Below are 24,816 nucleotides of genomic sequence, written 5' to 3'. Positions count from 1 at the left end.
TGGCTGAAGTCGGACGCTTAACCGACTGCGCCACCCAGGCGCCCCTCGTAATTTTCTTTTTAAAAAAATAAGAAGTCTAGTCACACCTAGAAGCAGTGGGAGTATGCGAGGTACAGCTAAATGACCGGATGATGAGTGAGGGCTGTGTTCTATCTGAAACATCTCTACGGATTCACGATGCTCTTAGGAATAATAAGTAACCAGACCTTTGTTTCCTCATCTCCACAATGATATCACAATCCTGTCTTTTCAATTCATGAGGTACTAAGATCAGTAAGTTAGTATCTATAAAACCAGAGTTTTTTCATCAGCTTTCTTCCCAAGAACTCAGATCAATTCTTAACTTCAAAACTAACTGTTTACTTTGTAAAGCAGAGTCATTATTCAAGTCCGTCTCACTGATTAAAAGCATCTCAGAGGCCTGGGCCGAGTAGCAGGAGGAGATGTCTCTGGTATTTCAACAAGTTCTTTCTACCTCTGCTCACTACTCATCATAAAGACTTTACTTATTAAAGTAAAATTTTAAACAAGAAATAAGAAAGGATAGAAGTCCTCAAGTCAATTAATACCAAATGCTAGGTATTTTCGTAGCCTAGCCTAAGATTTACATATATTTACCTTAGCCTTAGATATGAAGAAAATAGGCAATTGACAAAATGTCTTTGGTCCAGATTACTGTATCCTATGTTATCTAAACACATTGTAGCCAAATTTGTTTGGTGATGGATTTGTGGTTTTTGTGAGCAATGTTATAAATGCAATTATATGTGCCCACCCTCCAATTCCATACCCTGAAGCCCTAATCCCCAACGTGACTATATTTGGAGACAAGGAGTCTGTCCGCAAACTGGGAAGAGAGTCCTTACTAGGAACTGAGTCAGCTAGCACCGTGATCTTGAACATCCTAGACTCCAGAATTATGAGAAATAGATTTCTATTGTTTAAAGGCACCCGGCTGGTGGTATGTTGTTATAGCAAACTAAGCAGATTAAGACAGGCAAGAATCTATCTGAATTATCTTGCAAGAATGTATCTCTAAGACCTTTCAAACTGTATGTTAGGATAGTAGGGGAAATATAATATTCAAATTAATTCCAAAATACTCACTCTCCTGGCTGAAGAGGCAGAGAAGGTATTCTGAGCTGGTGCTGGTATCTGTTCCGTAATAATACTCTTGCTTTCAGAGTTGGAATGGTTGTCAGTGGTTTCTGGTTTTTTATCTATTATTTAAGACAAGAGAAGCAAGAAGTGCAAGTATGAAAATCTTATCTGTGTATATGTATGCACTTTTCTGCTAACAGAAAAGGTTTACCTATTATCAAAACAGATTATTAGGGCTATGTAATGCTTGGACTCAAACGAAAATGAAATCTCCAGCAACTATTGCCAAAAGGAAATAAACTCAATGGTATTCCTTTCTTGGTAGGCTCTAATTCCTTGATATATAACTGAAAACTTTCTCCATATTGTGTATCATACATAAAACTCATCAGTATGTACATACTAAGAATAAACTCTGTTTTGGGAAGTTGGGCAGGAAAAACCAGATAAGATCTTGCTTTCTAGGTAATTACAATCAAGAAAAGGGAATAAGATGCATAATAATAATAGCAACAACACAAGCTCATATATAAGTTAGGTGCTAAATTGGTTGAGTCAGATTAAACGGGGCTTTATGAGTTCAGAGTAAACCCTCTGAGGGAGGAAACAACAAGGAAAGATGCCATAGAGAAAGCTGGAAGACAAATACCAATTGGCAGGAGAAAGAAATGCTATGAGTAATGACTCTGAAATCAAAATACATCTGTTGGTCAGTAAATTTAAGTCTAAGCAAGACTAATTTAAGCAGGCCTAATTAAAGTAATGAATATTCTTGGGATTACAATAGGAAATAAAGGGAGAAAGGATTACAGAAGATATTATAAGGTAAACCATAGAACTATAGTAGGTGAAGCCTCTTAATAAACAGGAATACTTCGTCTTATAGGGCCATCAAGTGGAAATCTTGTCTGTCTCATTCACTGTTATATATCAGATAACCAGTACAGAGCCTGCACCGAGTAGGTGTGCTGGGGCCTTCTGATCTATGTACTCTGGAAACAGAGTCCCAGAGTAACCCACCTATGAATTATGTGACAATTTTTAAATTTTCTTTTTAACTTTTATTTATTTTTGAGAGACAGAGACAGAGCATGAATGGGGGAGGGGCAGAGAGAGAGGGAGACACAGAATCTGAAGCAGGCTCCAGGCTCTGAGCTGTCAGCACAAAGCCTGACACGGGGCTTGAACCCATGAACTGCGAGATCATGACCTGGGCCAAAGTCAGATGCTTAACCAACTGAGCCACCCAGGAACCCCGAATTATATGACAATTTTAAGTCACATCCCAGCTGTGTGACACTGGGCAAATTACTTAACATATCTGAACCTCTATTTTCCTCACTGGCTAATCAGGGATTTAATTCTTGCCAACAAGTTGCTATAAAGACTAGAGACAAGGAGTGGCTGGGTGGCTCAGCTGAGCGTCTGACTTCAGCTCACATCATGATCTCGTGGCTTGTGAGTTCGAGCCCCACATCGGGCTTTGCGCTGACAGCCTGGAGCCTGCTTCGGATTCTGTGTCTCCCTCTCTCTCTGCCCCTCCTCCCACTCATGCTCTGTCTCTCAAAAATTAATAAACATTAAAAAAAAAAAAAAGACTAGAGACGATGTGTTTAAACTGCACAGCTCAATGTCTGGCCATAATGAGTCCCTAGTTATTAATGCTATCATTTTTTTTGTGGTCATTGTGAATATTCAAGGTATTCTTTAAGTATTACCTGAGAATCTCTATCCCCAGAATATATACCTTCCTAGCCAAATGCAACAGACCATTACAGTAAGAAACTCCCAATGAATCTATAACCCTGTGTAGTGACCTCTCAAATTGACTCTGGGCTTGGCAATGTGACTTGCTATGGCCACTGGGACGTTAGCAAATGTGACATAAGCAGAGGCTTGGAAAGTGCTTGTACACTGAGTCTTGCTCTTTCTACTTGTGGAATCCAACTGACATATGAAGAAGCAGTGGCTAGTCTCCCTGATGATAAGAGAAACACTTGCTTCAAACATCCTAACCAAACACCAGAAAGGTGAGCAAGGCTATCCAGGACCAGCCATCCCCTAGCTGACTTACCAACTGACCACCAACACATAACTAAGTCCAGTATTATTACATGGGGGAGAGAACAGCCATCCTAGTGAAGCCCTTCCCAAATTGCCAACTCCTAGAACTGGGTCCATAAAAATGGTTGTTTTAAGCACCACTAAATTTGGGGATGGCTTGTTATTCAGCAATAGATAACTAATATACCAAATGTTTAAGCCAAATAAATAAAAGAGGAAAATAGAAATCCAAATCAAACAGCCTACATTCACCTCAAAATAGAATTAGTATTCTTTACAAATACATTTATATGTAAGACATATGAAAACTGTCATTTTATGAGGTTGTATCTATGGACCTTTAAAAACAGGATAAATGCAAAACCAAATCCAGGATAAATGCATTCAACAAATACCTGTTCAGTACATACATAATGTTTCAGGCATCATTTGGAAAGGTTTAGACATAATCCAGTTCCCCAAATTCTTCCAACATATATATATTTATTGAGCACCCCAGCATGTAGAAGGAAGGCCCTGTGCCAGGCTTTATGGAAGACAGAAAGATAAACAAGACACACAATACATTTCAGTGCTTCTGAAACTGGTCGGTAGGGGAAGAACAGAGGAGATGAGAAATAAATAAATGGAAATAACACTCTTAGTGTAAGTAATAAAAAAGAGATTCAAACGAATAGCTACCAGTCAGAGGAGGGAAGAAACACTTGTATCTGTGATGATAAGGCTTCATAAAGGAAGTTGATTTGAGCTGGGCTTTGAGACATGAGTAAAACTTCAAATGGCAGAAATGAGCACGGTGGCTTGCTGCAACCATCTGGCTTCTGCCTACGTCAGGCTCCTGAAACTGCTCAGATTACCGGTGACTCCCTAATTGCTGTCTCTTTCTTGATCTCTCCCTTCCCACTCCTACCCTGGCTTTTCTGATGCAGAAATACATACTCCGGTTTTCCTCAACCTTTGTGACCATACCTTCTTTGCCTCCTTTACTTCCTAAACACACCATTCTTTTTTGTAACATCTTTTCTCTACAATCTCTCCCGTGGGAAATCTCATCTTTTCTACAGCTTTAGCTGTCACTTTTTAGGCAGATAATTTCTTTTTTTTTTTTTTTAATGAATATACCTTATTGTCAAATTGGCTTGCATACCAACACCCAGAACTCATCCCAACAAGTGCCCTCCTCAATGCCTATCACACATTTTCTCCTTTCCCCTAAACCCCATCTACCCTCAGTTTGTTTTCTGTATTTAAGAGTCTCTTGTGGTTTGCCTCCCTCCCTCTCTGTTTGTAACTATTTTCCCCCTTCCCTTCCCCCATGGTCTTCTGTTCAGTTTCTCAAGATCCACATATGAGTGAAAACATATGACATCTGTCTTTCTCTGACTGACTTATTTCACTCAGCATAACACCTTCCAGTTCTATCCACATTGCTGCATGATTTCATTCTTTCTCATTTTAGGCAAATAATTTCTATATTTCATTCTGCCCCTGCTACTCTGAGGAGTCCCAGACCAAAGTGAGGATCTTAGACATGCCACTTGCCAGGTATGAGACCCAATCTGCCTAACCTCCTACAGGGTCAATTTCCCATAATAATACAGTGATGATGATATGTATCTCAAAATATGTGGTTGTAAGTGCACTGCAGAGTAAAAAAGCACTACACAAATGTAAAGTGTCATTATAATCCCCCAAACTAAGCACAATCTTTCTTTTTTTAATTGAAATGTTTATTTATTTTTGAGAGAGAAGGAGAAAGAACAGGGGCAGAGAGAGAGAGGGAGACAGAGGATTCAAAGCGGGCTTTGTGCTGACAGCAGAGAGCCTGATGTGGGGCTCGAACTCACAAACCGTGAGATCATGACCTGAGCCGAAATCAGACCCTTAACCCACTGAGCCACCCAGGCGCCTAAATACAATCTTTCTTACTAGTGAATACCACTGACTACACTTATCTCTGTCATGTGGCATGTATTTGATTCATGTATCTGCCTTCCTATTCCCCTGTATCTCCTAGATGTGTTCAACAAAAGCATTTAATGAATGTGAATGCTTGTCCTGTGCCTGGCATCTCACAGAGACCTAGTTACGAGTAAATGATAAACTAGAGTTCCCAGCCGAGATGAGGAGTGCTACAACACAGATAAGTAAAAAGTGTTAGAGGGATACAAACAGGGGAGCGATTATCATGGGGTGGGAGAACAGTGAAGTGGTCCGTTCCTTTTCAGCTTCTTGTATAGGAAAACTAAAGAAAGGCTTCTTCAGTGTGGTAAATCCCATGGTTTCTCACAGAAATCACTCAATAAGCACTTGACGGCCAGAAATGAATTCGAAGACACAAATAAATGTCCAGGGATAGGAAAGCTCAGGGCATGTTTGGGGAAACCAAACAATCCAGCGTGGCTAGTTGATGATGCTGCCTAGGCCCTGGAAAGCACTGGAAAGGTGGGCTGGAGATGGATTATGAAAGATCTTAAAGGTCAGGCGACGGGGTTTGGGATTACTCCACAGGCAAAGCCATGGGTGAGGAAGGTGATCGTAGACAGTTTCTGGACAGGGGTGTAGCATCACCCCTGCCAAAGGGTGCTGTGGGTGTTTGATTCCAACAAGCAATGTAGAGATGGGCTGCAGGGCACCAGAGACCTGAGGCATGGGTACATACCACAAAACAATGACAGTAGTTCAGGTAGCTCCCTCCCATTCTTCTAACAGCTTGGTAGCCAACAAAGTGATCTAGCACAGAGCAAGACCAGATAGTAATACCTGAAGCCTAAGATATGTAAGTACTCAAAAAACAGTAAAAACATAAAAAAGATGAGCACTTACAAATTTTGATAGGTACTACACCAGCATTTCCAGAGTATGCTGTGCCTACTTAATAACAGAAATTCAAGGCTCCATGAGTAAAAGGTCATCTCCCATGCTACCAACTTAGCTAGTGCTTATCTTCTCTGCACAGTCAATGGTCTCTAATTGCCTTTGGTGACATTCGATGAGCTAATACTAATACTACCAATACAAGCCAGTGAGCTCAGGACACAAGTACGGTAAAATCTTGGTTATCATGAACTTCCAATTATCCATGAGAGCTATTGTGTTGCTTTTGAACCTCTATTGAGTAAAACCCAGTATTTATCTCCTCAGCGTTTGCCTGACTGTATATCAAAACCTATGGGTGATTTTATAGCATGCTGATCTGACCATGTTTAGCAGCTCCCTCTCACTGTTGGGGGTCCTGTCTTGCCATATGATAAACTCAAGAAGTACCACATGAAGCATATATAGTAAGAGTCATAAAGGTAAATATGATTTTGTTCCTTCTTGAATCCCCAGCTCAGGAATTGAAGGAGCTTCACATAATCAGAAGGAAAAATAAAAAGATCTTGGGATTCTGTTTAGGGAATCAGATGAACCTGAAAACTAAATGCAAATTTTCACCAGTTGGTTAAAGAGACTTGACCAAATGTGCCTCTGCAAGACCTCATCTCCTCAGTCTCTTAGCATAGTGAGGTTTGGAATCTGGTCTCTCAATCCCACCAACCCGAGGTCAGACAGATGGTTCCTTTACATACACAAGAATTTTTTGTGCACCTTATCATATGGCTACATAGAAACTCGTACACATATTTCTAACATAGCTCACAGCTTTTACAACCGAGGTTTTACTCAAAATTGGATATCTTATCTTTGAAAACTAAACTTAAAGCTCTTTTTGGAGCCCTCTGAGGTCTCCTAGCTGTGATAAGCAGTGATCTCCTTGCATTATGGAAACAGGATCTTTGCATTACCTGCCTCCTTCTCGGTTTCTGACTCAGAAGCTTCATCTTCACCTTCCTCCTCCTCTGAGCTGGAGCTGCTGGACTCTTTGCTTTCTTCCTCCATTTCTTGGGACTTGGGTATCTCTTCTTCATAGAGCATCTTCTCTTTGCTAAATTAAAGAAGATGATTTGAGTGCAATTCAGAAGTGGCAAACTATTCAAGTTCACTGATAATCAAGCATAAAGAGAACAAGTCTATAAACCTCTGTGTAGAAGGGGTAATAGAAATACATCAAATCCTTCTCAATTCTAAATTTTTTTGGATCTTTGGGTTTTTGCAGACTAAGGTTTAGTATTTAACTTCAGAATATGACTTAAGCAGATTTCACCTGTTCAACACACAGGAAAAAGGAAGGCTATGAATCTTGATGGTGATGAAGCAAGCAAATATGTTTTAAAAGCCATTTAATAAATGTTTACTGAGTGCTTATTACATGCCAGAAATCATGCCAGGCCCTGGAATGGTGGCGAACAAAACACACATGGTCCCTGAGTTCACAGAACATATAGTTAGGGATGCAATGAGGACTAGGAACCCCTAAGCCAGGGGGGAAAATGTTGCACACAGTCTCGATTAATTTCTAAATGTAAAACACATTCATCCATCCTCAGTGTTTCCCCATATCTCAGTGCCACCTCCTTGCCCCTCAAAGATTCAAACACAGTTTCTTTACTATATAAATTCTCAAGCTAAGTATGTCACACACACATAGCACCCACACACAGCAGAGCTCATCACATTTTGCAAGCTCCGAATGTCTTACTTCTTAAAGAGTCCACTCTGCAACTTGCTGTTCAGGTCTGACTCAATGAGCTTATTCCGTGTCTCTTTTTCACTTCGAAGCTTGAAATTGAGAAAACAGAGAGAAAAGGAGGGAAGTTAACTACTGGTAAAAATTAGCAACAATGAGAACTCAAAATGGTACTGTCATTCTGAAGAAGACAGGACCAAAACCAAAAAGAAAGAACTGAGAAAAAGAGAAACACATCAGTTGGGTCTCTTTAGAAGACAATGACAGAGAACAATCTTTATCCAAGGTAGGAGAAAAAGCATGGGGTTAGAGGTTCAATAAAACTGCCCATATGAAATATCCAAACCCAATCTTCAAAAAAAGCCTGGCTTCTAGGGGCGCCTGGCTGGCTCAGTCGGAAGAGCATGTGACTCTTGATCTGGGGGTCATGACTTCGAGCCCTACGTTGGGTATAGAGATTAATAAAAAAAAAATAAATAAACTTAAAACAAAAAAAAAGAGAGGAAGCCTGGCTTCTAGTAGACTAGGAAAAAAAAAAAGGAAGGCACTCTGAAAGAATTCTTTATGACCACATACTGAATTAGGTCGGCAATAGCACTAATGGGGAAATAAGCCCTTAGAATAAATCATCTGGTCCTTAGATACATGCTCTGCACAACAAGTGTTTATATCCCTGGACCCCAAAGTTAGGCATGGAGCAAAGATAAGCACCATTCCCAACATAGAAATGTTATTCAGTGAAAACATTATTTACATTCAAAAACCAAACCATGCTGGGTAAAGGGTATACAGAAACTCTCTATATTATTTTTGCAACTTCTATGTGAGTCTAAAAATTATTTCAGAATAAAAAGTTTAAAAAAAACAACAAAAACCAGGGGCACCGGGTGGCTCATTTGGTTGAGCATCCAACTCTTGGTTTTGGCTCAGGTCATGATCTCAGAGATCAAGCCCCAAGTCAGGGTCTGCACTGACAGCACAGAGCTTGTTTGGGATTCTTTCTCTCTCTCTCTCTGCCTCTCCCCTGCTCATGCTCTCTTACTCTCTCAAAATAAATAAATGGACTTAAAAATAAAAAAAACACCACCACCAAACTATGCAAAGTATACATCTTAGGAAGGTTGCTGCTGCTAAACAACAGCACCAATACTGTGTTTGCAAAGTCCTAAGTTCTAGTTTCGATTCCAGTTGCTCACTAAAGAAAACAAAACGAAGTGGAAGTTGTGTTTGTCTGAGCTGTACATATGCAATTTTCCAACTAAGCCTTGAGGTAACGAGGATTTTCACTCTACCGGTGCAGATGTAGTGAACATGGGTGAGGTGAGACATGGCTGGTCTGTGCCATCAGTGAACTATATAGAGTTCTTTCTTTCAGAGCTGCTCTACGTTTCTCTTACTGGTGCTAAACTTGAGTTCACATGCCCTGAGCCATAATCATGCGAAGGAAAGCTAGTGATTTTTTTCTGTCCCACTCTGTTCAAACATCAACCCTGATCATCAATAACTGATCTTTATTCTCTTTGCCCAAATCACTCATCCCACTTATGGGTAGAAAATGTAAATTATTTACAGTTTGTCTTTATATTGGGTGGGTTTTCTCATTCCGCAGTCTATACGTGGGTACCGGTCTCCTATGTAGCACTAAGCAACAGAATGGTACGTGCAGCCAAACAATAAAAGATTTAGAATGAGAAGGGAGAAGTGGATTGAATTCTGGATATCTGATGAATGCTGAATAAGTATGAGTCATTGACCAAGTACTGTCCAATGCCAAAAGGCAGTTTTAGTTTTGTGGCCTTGTTTGCTTTTTCAGAAAGAAATATATTCCTTTCTGTAGTGAATTTACTTTAAATAAAGATGTCCTTCCAGTCAATAGGGGAGAAAAAAGTTAATGAGATGTCCTCTACCCTGGTACTCCCTATTTGGAAAAAACTGATTTGAACATACCACATTCACTTTCTAGAACTCAAGGGTAATTATTAGCTTATTGTTCTTGTCATCTTTTTAAAAATAGATTTTATTTTATTTTCTTAATGTTTATTTTTGAGAGGGGGGGGGAAACAGGAGCAGGGGTGGAGGGTGCAGAAAGAAAGGGGGACAGAAGGTCCAAAGTGGGTTCTGCACTAACATCACAGAGCCTGATGTGGGGCTCGAACTCATGAATCATGAGATCATGACCTGAGCTGAAGTCAGATGCTTAACCAACTGAGCCACCCAGGCGCCCCTGTTCTTGTCATTTTTGACTTTCAGCTGCTTGAAGGCTATCTTATGATGAGTAAACTTTAACAACAATGGTTTTTGGAATATCTTCTAACAGACTATTGCTAGTCCCTGAAGGGAATAATGATCATCTCTGAAATGCAGATATGTCCATTTCAGCTCTCAGTAGACAACTAAAACAAGTGATTGAGATATCTGCAGTGGACTGCATTGTTATAAAAGCTTTAGAAATACATGTTTATTTATTTATTTTTCAGAGAGAGAGGGAGTGAGTGAGCAAGCGCCAGTGGGAGAGGGGCTGGGAGAGGGGGAGAGAGAATCCCAAGCAGGCTCCACACTGTCAGCACAGAGCCCGACTTGGGGCTCGAACCCACAAACCACGAGATCATGACCTGAGCTGAAATCAAGAGCTGGACACTTAACCACCCAGGCGCCCCCATTGTTACACTGTTACAAGAGCTTTAAAAGCATTAACTGAAGACTCACCACATTCTGCTTCTTCTGGAGCATCTCCAAGTGCTCCACAAGACCCTCATCAGCCACATCAAATGGTGTTTGGCCCTGGCAGAGAAAAGGGGTACCATGATCAACAGAAAACAGAAACAGCGATCACGTGACTTTATGGGAAAACTATTCAATACTCACTTTATGCATTTGTTCCAATTGATAGCTGCTTCCCTAAAATCTATTCTGCATTATAACAATGCCTTCAACTAGCACAGAGGAAGAAACAAAACAAGGAACAGCAAGTCCTTTAAATACAAGTTTTTATAGTTTTTAAAACAGTATTGAGGAAAGCATCACATCATCTCTAATGCTTTATTGCCTTTTGGCAAATAATCAATTGAAGTTTCTCCTTGTACCTGTTCTAAAATGGTCTTAATTGCTCTGATAAATTCAATAAGGGGCTTTTATAAGCCTCAGAAGGAGGTTCAGGGCACATGTCATCTCCCTTGAAGTGAGAGAAGGGTATTTTTTTAGGAAATGTCAGCACAATTTAGGACACTAACCCACAATCTGAGAGAAAGTTGAGTTCAGGAGAGATGTGAGGCAGGTAAGAACATCTACTAAATAAAAAGCCATGTCTCTGGATTCCTAGAAAATCAGTATTTTTGGGATAGGAGTTCCAAGGCTTCTAAAGTTGCTTGACATGAGGCTCAACAACACTATTTTCAGCCAGAGACAAGGATCTTTGTCATTATAATGTTTTTTCAGTGACTGGATGTGAGTAGAGCTCAGCTATTAAAAGTCTTTGAATTAAAAATGAAGCAAAATAACACCTTTCATACTTCACCACAAACAATAGCCTTAGGACTTCCAATGCTCATTTTTGCCAAGGGCAAATATCTTTTTTTCCTGTTTATTTTAGGGCCTTCAACATAAATAGAATCAGAATGCTAGGTCAGTAGAGTTTTATTTAACATAGCAAACCTCTCTGTGTGGATAATGAGGCAGGGGGGAGGGAGGAGGATGTGGGGAGCAGAGCCATAGCTGCCTGTGACGTATGTTTCCCTGGACAGTGAGCCTGGCCATTTAACTGAGACTTTAAGTTTTTGTTCTAGAGACCCAGCCACCAATCTCACTGCCCTTTTAGAAGGTCGGGCATACTAACCAGTTTGTTCCTGATATCCATATCACAGAGTGCTTCCGCCAGGATGGAGCAAGCCTCCTTCACACCCCAGTGCGCAGCAGCATGGAGGGGAGTCCAGCCATCATAATCCTGAACATTGAGTTCATAGCCAGCCTGGATTAAAAGTCTAAGAAGAAAACCCCAAACAAGATATTTATACCCTCTATATTATAGTTTTCTGCCACATAAACTATCACCTAATTGATATTTCAGATTTTGGCCCTGAACCACTGGGGTCTTGTGATTATTTCTGTCCTCTAAGGCAGAGCTCTGGTTTCATAGTTACTACACTGAAAACCAATCATACAGAACAGTTATCAACCCTCTCTTAAAGGTCCTATGGCACCTCCTACGCACACCCATGTTGCACCATGGATGCAAATGTTTAGAAAGGTATATACCTTTGAGATTAACCAAAGCCTAATTCTATTAGCCAAACCACATAATTCTGTTACAAGGTGTGTTTTCCACTTCTAGTGCAGGAAGGAAGAAACATGTAAAGTGAGAACTCAATTCTCTTCAGGGCACTTTGCTTACTACCTTTCTAGTTGGTCTTTCCAGGACCCTGTACGTTTTACTGTAGGCTGTCACACTTCCAACCCTGCAAAGTATCTGCAGGGACTTCGTGCTAACTACAAAGCTATAATCTGTGTGCAAGGAGGAAGAAAGGTAGGACTCCTGAGGTCCCAAACTGCACTGGCCTGAATGAGGTTCCCTTTATCACGGGCCTCCAGGCACAAAGAACCCCAGAGAACGTCAACCAGGCCAGGGAAACCCCACGGTGGGTGGAATATGAAGCACTGGAAGAGTCTGGCCACGACTACACAGACAGTGCTATTAGCTACCCACGATTTCGGAAAGCCTGTCAACAGTAAGCACCAAGAGCTACATCCAGCATGTGTGGATGTAAGGAAAAATGGAACAGGTAGACGAGTAGAAACTAAATCCCTCATGTAAGTTAAACTCTCCTAGTCTAGCTGGACACTGCACACTCAGTATCTGTAAAGTTCATCTAAAGAGCCAAAGAAATGATCTGTGTCCAAAAAGGACCAAAATGACCTGACAGAAATGATTCTGTCCTGTATTACCTGACACCAAAGGTGAAGATTGCAGGGAAAGTAGTGATAAACCAGAGAGGTCATGTAAGGTCATCTCTTAGGCCAGTCTACCTCAACTCTGTTTTGTATCATGTACGTCAGTGAGAAGCTAAAGTGATAGTAGGAGGGTGGGAGACCATCTATGGATTCACATCAGCAAAACATAAGAAAAGACTGCATGATCAGCGAAGAAAACAACAAAGAAACAATTGCATCATAGTTGAAAATCGAATTCACCCCCTGCTTCCAAAACCCAGCTCGTTTTCTCCCAGTCTACCAAATTCCTGATTGATGTAAATGCACCATACCTGAGGACCTCAGAGTAGCCCTTGGCAGCCGCCACATGGAGGGCTGTGGCCCCTGAACGAGGCTGCCTTACATCTTCTATTTTCCCACTGTTGAGCCACTGGCGGGCATCCTGTAACATCTGTTGTTCTTCTTCTTTTCTTGACTGCTCTAGATCAACTCCTGCAGAAACCAGATAGCCAGCATTACTGTAGGTCCATTTAAATCTGACAGGATATTTTCCTTAGGTTCTAAACACATCATAAATAAAACCACAAATAACAGTTTAGTCACCAAGTTGGGTATTCATCAAGTTTACTCCTTATTTAGAAGAGCAATGGCATTTATACACATAGTAGTAGTTTTACCAGAGTTAAATCATCATTTTAAATACTATGTGATGGCAGTTCCATTAAAGGAAAGTGCTTAAACTTGTTTTCAATTTTAAGAACATAAAGACCAAAAGAACATTAGTTTTGTATTATAATATTTGCACAATGCTGTATACTTCAAAGACCTTCTACATGTTATACCGTTTTAGTTGGCCAATAATCCTTTGAGGTAAATATAACAAATTACTATCACTATTTAACAGATGAGGAAATAAGCATAGAAAGGTGAGGTGCCTTTGCTCAAGGCCACAAAATACATCAGAGCTGCCACTAGAACTCTGATATCCTAGGTCTCTGTCTGTTGCTCTTTTCCACTTACTACACCATAAGATTGGTAACCAAAAATCTTGGTTTCATGGGGTATCTGGATGGCAGTCGGTTGAGCGTCCAACTTTGGCTCAGGTCATGATCCCAAGGTCTGTAAGTTCAAGCCCCAATCGGGCTACCTGCTGTCAGCCTGTCAGTCCAGAGCCCACTTTGGATCCTCTGTCCCCTCTCTCTGCTTCTCCCCCACTTACACTCCCCCCAAAATAAATAAGTATTTTTTTAAAAATCTTGGTTTCAGGTATGATATACTTTAAAAAAATAATCTACCTCTAATGTTCAATTCCATATCAAGGGAAATACACTGACCTGAAGCTATAGAATCTAGAGTAGCTGAGTAGGTCACGTGTAGTTAAACTTCCAAGGGAATTTAGCTTTTGTTTCACTTTAAAACATTATGGAGGAACTCCCAAAAGTTCCTCCTTTTAGCCACCAACTCTCCAACATCTGTGCCAGTGAAAAGGGACAAGGGTGGGGCATTCCCCCTTATATAAGATAATTACATGTCCCAAATACAAACATACCCATCCAAAGAGTTTTATACCCACAAGCAGGCTTTCTCTGTGTTTGGTCTACTCTCTTCCAACTCACTTCCTAAATGAGAACCTGTGAACTATCCAAGGATTATCTGCCTGATTTGGGGGGACAGACAGGGTGAAAGGGTAAGCAATTTATTTTATTTCTTTTTTTCCCAGTGTCACTGAGATACAATAGATATATAATACTATGTAAGTTAATTTTTACAACATGTTGATTTGACACTGACATACTGCAAAATGATCACTACAATAAAGTTAGTTAACAACCGCATCACCTCCCAAAATTACCATTTCTTTTTTGTGCTGGGAACATTTAAGATCGCCTAGCAACTTTCAAGTTCATAATAGAGTGTTGTTAATTATAGTTACCGTGCTATACATTAGATCCCCAGAACTTATTTTATAACCAGAAGTCTGTACCCTTTCTTTGACCAATATCTCCCCATTCATCCCCACCCCCAGCCCCCCGGACACCACTATTCCACTCTCCATTTCTATGATATCATACAATATTTGTTTCTTTCTTTGTCTGACTTATTTCACTTAGCATAAGGCCTATCCATGTTGTACAGAGCAATATTTCCTCCTTTCTCATGGCTGAATAATATTCCATTACACACACACACATATATATACACATATATATGTACGTTATATATATATATATATATATACATATATATGTACGTTAAATATATACATATATATGTATGTTATATATATATACATACATATGTGTGTGTGTGTATATATATATATAAAATATCTTTATCCATTCATCCACAGAATTACACTTAGGTTCCTTCCATATCTTGGCTATTGTGAATAATGATGCATTGAAAATGGGAGTACAGGTTTCTCTTTAAGATCTTACTTTCATTTCCTTTGGACATATACCATGAAATGGAACTGCTGGATCATATGGCAGTACTATTTTTAATTTTTTGAGGAAATTCCATACAGTTTTCCATAGTGACTGTACTAATATACATTCACACCAAACGTGTACAAGAGTTCCCTTTCCTCCACAGCCTCACCAACACTATTTCTTGTCTTTTTGATGATAGCCATTCAAACAGGTGTAAGGTGATATCTCACAGTGGTTTTGATTTGCATTTCCCTGATGATTAGTGCTATTGAACATTTTCTCATAACCTGTTGGCTATTTGTATGTCTTCTTTGAAAAAATGTCTATCCAGGTCCTCTGCCCATTTTTAAAAATTTTATTTAATTTATTGTTTTAACTTACATCCAAATTAGTTAGTATATAGTGCAACGATGATTTCAGGAGTAGATTCCTTAATGCCCCTTACCCATTTAGCCCATCCCCCCTCCCACAACCCCTCCAGTAACCCTGTTTGTTCTCCATATTTAAGAGCCTCTTATGTTTTGTCCCCCTCCCTGTTTTTATATGATTTTTGCTTCCCTTCCCTTATGTTCATCTGTCTTGTATCTTAAAGCTCTCATATGAGTGAAGTCATATGATATTTGTCTTTCTCTAATTTCGCTTAGCATAATACCCTTTAATTCCATCCACGTAGTTGCAAATGGCAAGATTTCATTCTTTCTGATTGCCAAGTAATACTCCATTGTGTGTGTGTGTGTGTGTGTGTGTGTGTGTGTGTACACATACACCTCATTTTCTTTATCCATTCATCCATCAATAGACATTTGGGCTCTTTCCATACTTTGGCTATTGTTGATAGTGCTGCTATAAACATTGGGGTGCATGTGTCCCTTCAAAACAGCACACCTGTATCACTTGGATAAATACCTAGTAGTGCAATTGCTGGGTCGTAAGGTAGTTCTATTTTTAATTTTTAATTTTTCTATTTTTAATTTTAATTGTTTTCCAGAGTAGCTGCACCCAGTTTGCATTCCCACCAGCGGTTCAAAAGAGATCCTCTTTCTCTGCATCCTCGCCAACATCTGTTGTTGCCTGAGTTATTAATGTTAGCCATTCTGACAGGTGTGAGGTGGTATCTCATTGTGGTTTTGATTTGTATTTCCCTGATGGTAAGTGATATTGAGCATTTTATCATGTGTCGGTTGGCTATCTGGATGTCTTTTTTGGAGAAGTATCTATTCATGTCTTTTGCCCATTTCTTCACTGGATTATTTGTTTTTTTGGGTGTTGAGTTTGATAAGTTCTTTATAAATTTTGGATCTTAACCCTTTATCTGATATGTCGTTTGCAAATACTTTCTTCCATTCTGTCAGTTGCCTTTTAGTTTTGCTGACTGTTCCCTTCGCTCTGCAGAAGCTTTTTATTTTGATGAGGTCTGAGTAGTTCATTTTTGTTTTTGTTTCCTTTGCCTCCAGAGACGTGTTGAGTAAGAAGTTGCTGCGGCCAAGGTCAAAGAGACCTGCTTTCTCCTCGAGGATTTTGATCCTCTGCCCATTTTTTAAAGTTTATTTATTTATTTTGAGAGAAGAGAGCATGCGTGCATGTGCAGGGGAAGAGCAGAGGGGGAGAGAGAGGATCTCAAGCAGGTTCCATGCTGTCAGCGCAGAGCCCATTGTGGGGCTTGATCCCACAAACTGCAAGATCGTGACCTGAGTCGAGATCGCAACCTGACTCAAAATCAAGAGTCAGACATTTAACCGACTGAGCCACCCAGGTGCCCCCATATATGGACTTTATAATGTTGAGGTACATTCTTTCTTTTTTTTTTTTTTTTTTCAACGTTTATTTATTTTTGGGACAGAGAGAGACAGAGCATGAACGGGGGAGGGGCAGAGAGAGAGGGAGACACAGAATCGGAAACAGGCTCCAGGCTCCGAGCCATCAGCCCAGAGCCTGATGCGGGGCTTGAACTCACAGACCGCGAGATCGTGACCTGGCTGAAGTCGGACGCTTAACCGACTGCGCCACCCAGGCGCCCCGAGGTACATTCTTTCTATATCCAGTTTGTTCAAATTTTTATCATGAAACGTTGTTGTCTTTTGTCAAATGCTTTTTCTGCATCTGTTGAAATGATCATGCAACTTTTACCTTTCATTCTATTGTTGTATATTATATTTATGTATAGTGAACCATCCTTGAATTTCAGAGGTAAATCCCACTTGCTAATAGTATATTAGCTTTCTTGTGCTGTTGAATTTGGTTTACTAATATTCTGTTGAGAATTTCTGCATCTATATTCATCAGGGATATTGGCCTATAGTTTCCCTTTCTTGTACTGTCCTTATCTGGCTTTGATATAATGATAAAGCTGTCCTCATAAAATGAATTTGAGAATGTTCCCTCCTCTTCAATTTTTTTGAAAGAGTTTGAGAAAGCTTGGTATGTATTCTTCTTTAAATGTTTGGTAGAATTCACCAGAGAAACCACATGGTTTTGAGATTTTCTTGTTGTTTGATTATTGACTCAATCTCCTTGTTATCGATGTGTTCAGATTTTCTATTTTTTCCTGATTCAGTCTTGGTAGGTTGTATATTTCTAGGAATTTATCCATTTCTTCTAGGTTATCCAATTTGTTGGCATAGTTGTTCACAGTAGCCTCTTAGGATGTTTTGCACTTCTGTGGTATCAGTTGTAATACCTCTTCTTTCATTTGATTTTATTTATTTCAGTCTTTTTTTTCTTAGTCTAGCTAAAGGTTTGTCAATTTTATTTATCTCTTCAAAAAAACAGCTCTTAGTTTCATTGATCTTTTCTATTGTTTTTTTCTGGTCCCTGTTTCACTTATTTCTGCTCTGCTCTTTGTTATTTCCTTCCTTCTGCTAACTTTGGGCTTAGTTTCTTCCTTTTTCTAGTTCTCTGAGATGTAAAGGTGAGTTGTATATTTAAGATTATTTCTTTTCTCCTAATGTAAGCATTTGTCACTATAAACTTCCCTCTAAGAAAAGCTTTTGTTGCATGTAAAACATGTTTCAACATGTTGTTATTCCATTTCTGTTTGTTTTAAGATATTTTTAAATTTTTTTAAATTTTTATTTTTTTGAGAGAGAGAGCACGAACAGGGGAGGGGCAGAGAGAGAGGGAGACACAGAATCTGAAGCAAGCTCTAGGCTCTGTGCTCTTAGCACAGAGCCTGACATGGGTCTTGAACTCATGAACCATGAGATCGTGACCTGAGCCAAAGTTGGAGCCCAACTGATTAGTCACCTAGGCGCCCTTCAAGATGTTTTCAAATTTTTCCTTTGATTTCTTCTTTGACCCACTGGTTGTTCAGTAACATGTTGTTTAATCCCCACATATTTGTGAATTTTCCAGTTTTCCTCCTGTTATTGATGGAATGTTCTGTATATGTCTATTAGGTCCATAGGATCTAAAGTATAGCTCAAGTCCAATGTTTCCTTGTTGGTTTTCTGTTTGGATGACCTATCCATTGTTGAAAGTGGGGTACTAAAGTCCCCCTATTGTCAAAATAGACAATAATACAATAAATCTATTTTTCCTTCAGATCTGTCAGTATTTATTTAATACATTTAGGTGTTCCAAAGTTGGGTGCATATGTATTTATGACTGTTACACCTTCTTGTTGGATTGAAAGGAGTATCTAATTTATAACATACCAGAATTCCATGGAAAGAGTGAACTGTCATGCTGCAAAGTTAAGCATACATTTGAATACCTCTTCCAACAGAGCATATTCCTTAACTGAAGAGTCAGAAATCAAAATAGAAAAGTTTGTTTCTTAAAGCTATTTTTAAAATCTCAGTTTGTTTAAAAAAAAAGTTTTTGTATACTGTGAGGCCAATCTTAGGATAAGGCTGAGTGGGACTGAATGGTAAACTAAGTGTAAAGTTCTTTAATTCAAAGGGCACAAAAATTATACACAGGAAGGCAGTAAAAACAAGTATTTACTGCCCTAGAACATCATTATTTTAAGGTAGGCATTGGCATATTTTCCATAAAAAGCCAGATATCAAATATTTTCAGCTTCGTGAGCCATTTAGTCTGTTCAACTCTTCGGTGGTAGTGCAAATGCAGCTTTGGGTGTTATGTAAACAAATGGATGTGGCCAGAATTGGCCTGCCTGTTCTAAAGGATCACATCAGGAAAGGCCACTGGAGCTAAATCTTTTGGCGTAAGTGCAGACTGTGGGTAAGGCAGTTTCATGGAAAGACTAAAATTCACTATAAATCAGGTCCACAAAGTTTCTTGATGGTTCTAGTAAACTTCCTAAAACCTGTCCTCCCTGCTATCTGACTATCTGCAATATTTTTTTTTTAAAAGAACCTAGAGACCTTCAGAAAAATTCTGGCTTATTCTCTGATATGGATTCTTCTGAAAATTAAGTCATAAACAGAATTTGGCCCATATTCAAATTTATATTATATATCATCCTTTCTTTAGATGTCATAATGTCTAGCAAAATCCAATACCATGTATACTCAGAAATGTTCATGCTCCTCGTCAGTCCAATTTGTATTATCAAAATAATCAGGTCACTCCCAACTATACAATGGGTATACATCCTCAGATATGTCACAAACAAGGAATGACTGCTCATCCTTTTGGCATTTGAACCATTCTTAGGTGAATTCTTAAGAGGACACACAACACTGGTAATTGATGACTAATACTGTGCAGACAGATCTAATCCTCTCCTATCATATGATGATGAAAAGCTCTTTACGGCAAATGGATTATTTTCTAAGTGGCAATGTTTGAGAGTCTCTCCTGGCCCCCTCTAATTGCTTAGTTTTTTTACCTTGCTTCTTCACTTGTTCCAGAAGAAGATCCTTCATGGCAGGCTCTTCTGCAAGGTCAGAGGGGACTTCACCTTCACTATTCACAATACCCACACTGGCTCCATGGTTAATGAAATACCTGTGTAGACAAGATCCAGGATCTATATTATCTGTCAATCTGATATCAATTTAAACTCATGCATATGAGTGAGGCCACTGTTTTGAGGTTTTAAATATGGTCCCAGATGATGTGTTCCATTATTAATTTCTAACTCCATTAACCTTCAATAATTAGGACTGGAAGTGTCTCTATTTCCTGATGAACAATGCCAACAAACAAGATTTCTTTCACACTCATAGTCCTAACTTCCACCCTCTCACTCTTATTGGATAGCAAGAGACTTTCTAAATACCATAAGGAAGACATACAACTCTAAGAATTCACCTACCATCCATGAGGTCCAAACAAATTCCCAAAAGGATTTATTATACTTGTAATATTGAGAATGAGAGCTCTCAGAAGGTATGTAAAGAAGTAATTCTCACAAAACTTTCTCAATGCCACATTAGAATATATTAAGTAGTGCTGGGGTATGAAAATAGAAAAATAATGAATTAAAATGTGCATGAATCTGCATAAATTGTGTCTCCACAATACCTCTCTCTTCAACCATACATCTACATGAAACCTTCTACACCCTACAAGGAAACTAAATTACTAAAGAAATAAATAGTTAAATTCTAAATAGATTCTGTATTGAAATGCAATACTTAATTCTGAGGAAGAAAGGTCTGATAATTAAAAAAAATTTTTTTTTAATGTTTTATTTATTTTTGAGACAGAGAGAGACAGAGCATGAGCAGGGGAAGGGCAGAGAGAGAGGGAGACACAGAATCTGAAGCAGGGTCCAGGCTCCAAGCTGTCGGCACAGAGCCCGACACGGGGCTTGAACTCACAAACCGCGAGATCATGACCTGAGCCAAAGTCAGACGCTCAACTGACTGAGCCACCCAGGCGCCCCAGGTCTGATAATTTTAATAGCTTAAATGGATCTTTTTTGATTTCCGAAGTGCTTTCACATAAAATTACATAATGAGTCAGATCATTTTATGAAGTAGACAATATGGGTAGTACTACCTCCACAAGAAATTGAGGCTCATCTATGTTGAGTAATTTTCTTAAAATCACATAGGTGGCAAATGACAGAGGTGACGGCCCCAGTCTTCCATCTTCAAGTCTAGTTCATCTGTTCACTAGATCAAGGTGCTTTGGGGCCAGTGAGAATCCCAGTAATGCTAGGAACTCTAACAAATATTCAAAAGTATTTAAAGGAGAAAAAAAAAAACTATTTAAATCAGATTTCAACAATTTGGTGAGCATTTATTGGACCCCTACTATGTTTAAGGCATCACATTTTAGATACCATAGGAGATTTTCAAAAGATAATCAATATACGGTCATTCTCTCTTCAGAGAGTTAGCAAAAGACAAAGAATTAATGAAGACTACATTAAAATCGTTTTTGCTTTCTTAGTGCCTAGTACATGGTATAACAGAGCCTCAATAAATGTTTTTAATTTATAGATCAATTGCACATATATAAAGTGCAAACGCATTCACAATTCATCTGATTTCAGCGGTCTCTGTCCTTCCCTCAGTCTCAGAGGAAGACAGACTTTTTTCAATTCAGAGGTTAATATCCTCTCTTTGCATTCTTAGTTCTATCAAGTACCAATCCTCTGTCCATCAATTACTCCTTCATTTCTATATATTCAATACCTTCTCTCTTCTGGTTCCTCAACTTCAGGCCAGGGGAACATTCAACTACAACTGAAAAATCACCCTGAAAATTCAAAATGGAAATAATCTACACAGTAAGCGCTCAATAAAAGCTTTTTGTAGTGAACTATACCCTATACTCTCATCAAATTGGACCACTTAATGTTCCCAAACACATCCCACTCTCACTCAGCTCTCCTCCAAAGCTTAAGTAGTTTCCTCTAGCCGAATGAAACACCCTCTCTTTATCCTTTCCCTTCTAGAAACTTTCCATATCTTTCAAGGTCCATTTAAAATTCTTTTGCCTTCATGTAGCCTTTGCCTGTTCTCAACAACTGAACTTTCTGTCTCCTTCCTAAAACTCCACCCTCTCCCCTGATCCCTCCCCAGCGCTAATTCTAGACCTCTGCCATGACACTATTGATGCCACTGCCCAATCAGGCTGAAAGCTACCTGAGGGCAAGAACTGTGTCTTCCTCACTGTTATCATTGCCAGAACATCGTGACATCATCTCTCTTCTCTTGGCACTCCATAAATATTACCTGAAATAAATGAAACATCTTAACTACTGTGTTCTGACATCTATTCCATCTCTTATTGGATCAGTCACAGTGTCACTTGGTTATACAGGCCTCTCTGTTTTTCCCTTTTCGGACATGTTCTTATGCCAATAATCAAGAAAACTCATTTCTAGAAAGCAATCTGGCTCACTATGACTCAGGGATTACTGTTAAGCAAAGCTTCCTTCCTAGACCATTTTTAGGGGAAAAAAAGTAAAAACCTGCTTAGTTTCACACTTTTACCTGTATAAGAATAAATATCAATCTATAGAGTAATATTTACTTTACCCCTGAGAATCTTTATAGTCATCCAGAGACTCAGAAATACCAACTAGCAAAATAAATATGCCCTTTAGAAAATAAAGCCTCCCTATTCTTCCTTACTCATCACTAATATATTAGTAAAAATACTAATATCTAAAGGAGGAAGAAAGAAAATTTAATGTGTTTTAAAACTCAGAATAAATTAACATCCCAATAAACTATAAAGCCAAACTAAATGCTGTACCTTTGGGTCAATCTGCTGCTTCTAAGTTAAACACTTACTGGTAATAAAAATATAAAACATCCTGCTAACTAGCAGTAAGCCTGAACTCAAATTAAAATGAGAAAAATAATAGCCTCTAAACCTGTTTTTTTTTTTTCAACGTTTATTTATTTTTGGGACAGAGAGAGACAGAGTATGAACGGGGGAGGGGCAGAGAGAGAGGGAGACACAGAATCGGAAACAGGCTCCAGGCTCTGAGCCATCAGCCCAGAGCCTGACGCGAGGCTCGAACTCACGGACCGCGAGATCGTGACCTGGCTGAAGTCGGACGCTCAACCGACTGCGTCACCCAGGCGCCCCAAAACCTGTTTTTAAAAACATATCATACCGAGTTCAAATATGAGACAAAAAGATAATGGAACATGAAATCGAATGCAGTTGGAGTCTTCCTAGAAAGCTAATCTGCCTTTTATTTGTCTCTACTCCCTTGAAATTTGGAATTCTGATGATTCTGAGGATAAGAATGCAAAATTTAAGATACCAAAAAAAGACAAAATGACCAAGGGCTAATCTTATCTAAAACATTGTTCACAGGCCCAAAGGTAAAGTAACCAAAATGAGTAATATAAGCAATGAGGTTTTTTTTCCATTGTACAGAAAATGATGCTACATAATGCAAATAAATAAACAATTTCAAGATCAAACTTTCTCATAATGATATGCACGATGAAAGATAAATTAAAGAAAGCCATCCCTACCACCACCTCACCCATGCAACAAATTCTAGTCTAGATCATCTCTCTCCTGGTCAGACTTTCATTTGACTAATGAGTAATAATTTGTATGAGGAAATAGTAACTCTCACTGATTCCTTTCACTCAAGGTAATATTTATTTGGGCAGGAGATGGTTAAATTTTGAACTTATTTCCAAAGGAACCATGTTCATCCAGAAAGATGAATTAAAGAAACCACTGTAAAAAAGCATTTACAATCATTCTCTGTACTCAGCTTCACAAAAAGAGAAAAAAGAAAGAGACTCCATGGATAATGCCAACATAAGTGATCCTAATTCTAAGCATGAGCTCTGCTAGTTACCTGCCAATGGAAAAAAAGTCAAATTCTTGGATGTAATGAGATTTGGCAACTCAGAAATCACAAACAAGCCACCTGAACAAATAATGAAATATAAAAAATGAGGTGCTAACATGTTCTATAACTATTTCTTAGACAAATTTTTTAAGTAAAAATTGAAATCTAGGAGGAAGCCACCTTAACTCTTAGACATCAGATTGTTGGCATTAGTGGGTAAGGCTGAGAATCAGAGCCTTTTCTAGGAGACTCTAAGAAGAGGACAGTCTAAGGGATGAAGAGGTGACTGAGAACAGGGTAAAGAACCGAGACTGAAGAAAACTGCATTGTTTGCTTCTGTTGGCTTTGGGGCCGATCCCGTTGTCCACTTTTTAGAACAAGCAGCCCAGTCAAACACCAGTGCTGCTGCCTAGTGTTTCTCTGGCTCTGACTCTCCCTTTGTTTAACTTCTCCCACTGAGCATCCTGGCTCGAAAGCAAAACAGAGACACAGGCTCTCCCCCAGGAAACCTGGGTAAATCAGATTCTGCGGGAAGCCATTCCCAAGCCTCTACATAGCTGCCAACATAATTCTCCCTGCTGTTTGTTGAATAAGAGAAATATAATAGAGCTCTAATTATATGGAAAAGGGTCTTAAAACAAGCATCTGATTTTCAAAGGATCACAGAATATCATTTTAGTGAATTTACCTTACCAACCTAAATTTACTCTCATTTCTAGAAAACACTCAGTTGCCTAATTTTAAAGATGTTTCAACTGCCAAAGTCTCTTTCCTATTTAAAAATAACTGGGACACCTGGGTGGCTCAGTCGGTTAGGCATCCAACTTCGGCTCCGGTCATGATCTACAGTCCATGGGTTCGAGCCGTGTGTCAGGCTCTGTGCTGACTGCTCAGAGCCTCAAGCCTGCTTCAGATTCTGTATCTTCCTCTCTCCCCCTCCCTGGCTCACACTCTGTCTCTTTCTCTCTCAAAAATAAATAAACATTAAAAAAGTTAAAAAAAATAAAAATAAAAATAACCTTGGGTGGCTGGCT

General features: G+C 39.1%; 1 protein-coding gene across 7 annotated transcripts in view; it reads right to left on the bottom strand.

The window, feature by feature from the left end:
• PPP1R12B (protein phosphatase 1 regulatory subunit 12B) overlaps positions 1-24,816 on the bottom strand; it is a 215,597-nt gene that overhangs the window by 134,304 nt on the left and 56,477 nt on the right. For all 7 annotated transcript variants that reach the window (XM_040462282.1, XM_040462281.1, XM_040462276.1 and 4 more), the window contains exons 3-9: positions 19,886-20,004; positions 12,991-13,150; positions 11,568-11,712; positions 10,442-10,516; positions 7,748-7,827; positions 6,954-7,093; positions 1,108-1,220 (exon numbers count right to left, since the gene is read on the bottom strand). In XM_040462282.1, coding sequence (XP_040318216.1) covers positions 1,108-1,220; positions 6,954-7,093; positions 7,748-7,827; positions 10,442-10,516; positions 11,568-11,712; positions 12,991-13,150; positions 19,886-20,004 — 832 coding nt within the window. The remainder of the gene's footprint in view (positions 1-1,107; positions 1,221-6,953; positions 7,094-7,747; positions 7,828-10,441; positions 10,517-11,567; positions 11,713-12,990; positions 13,151-19,885; positions 20,005-24,816) is intronic.

Source organism: Herpailurus yagouaroundi, unplaced genomic scaffold (genome assembly GCF_014898765.1).
Source record: "Herpailurus yagouaroundi ecotype Mexico unplaced genomic scaffold, PumYag 308, whole genome shotgun sequence".
Lineage (NCBI taxonomy): Eukaryota > Metazoa > Chordata > Mammalia > Carnivora > Felidae > Herpailurus > Herpailurus yagouaroundi.
This window is presented reverse-complemented; position numbering and strand designations above follow the sequence as displayed.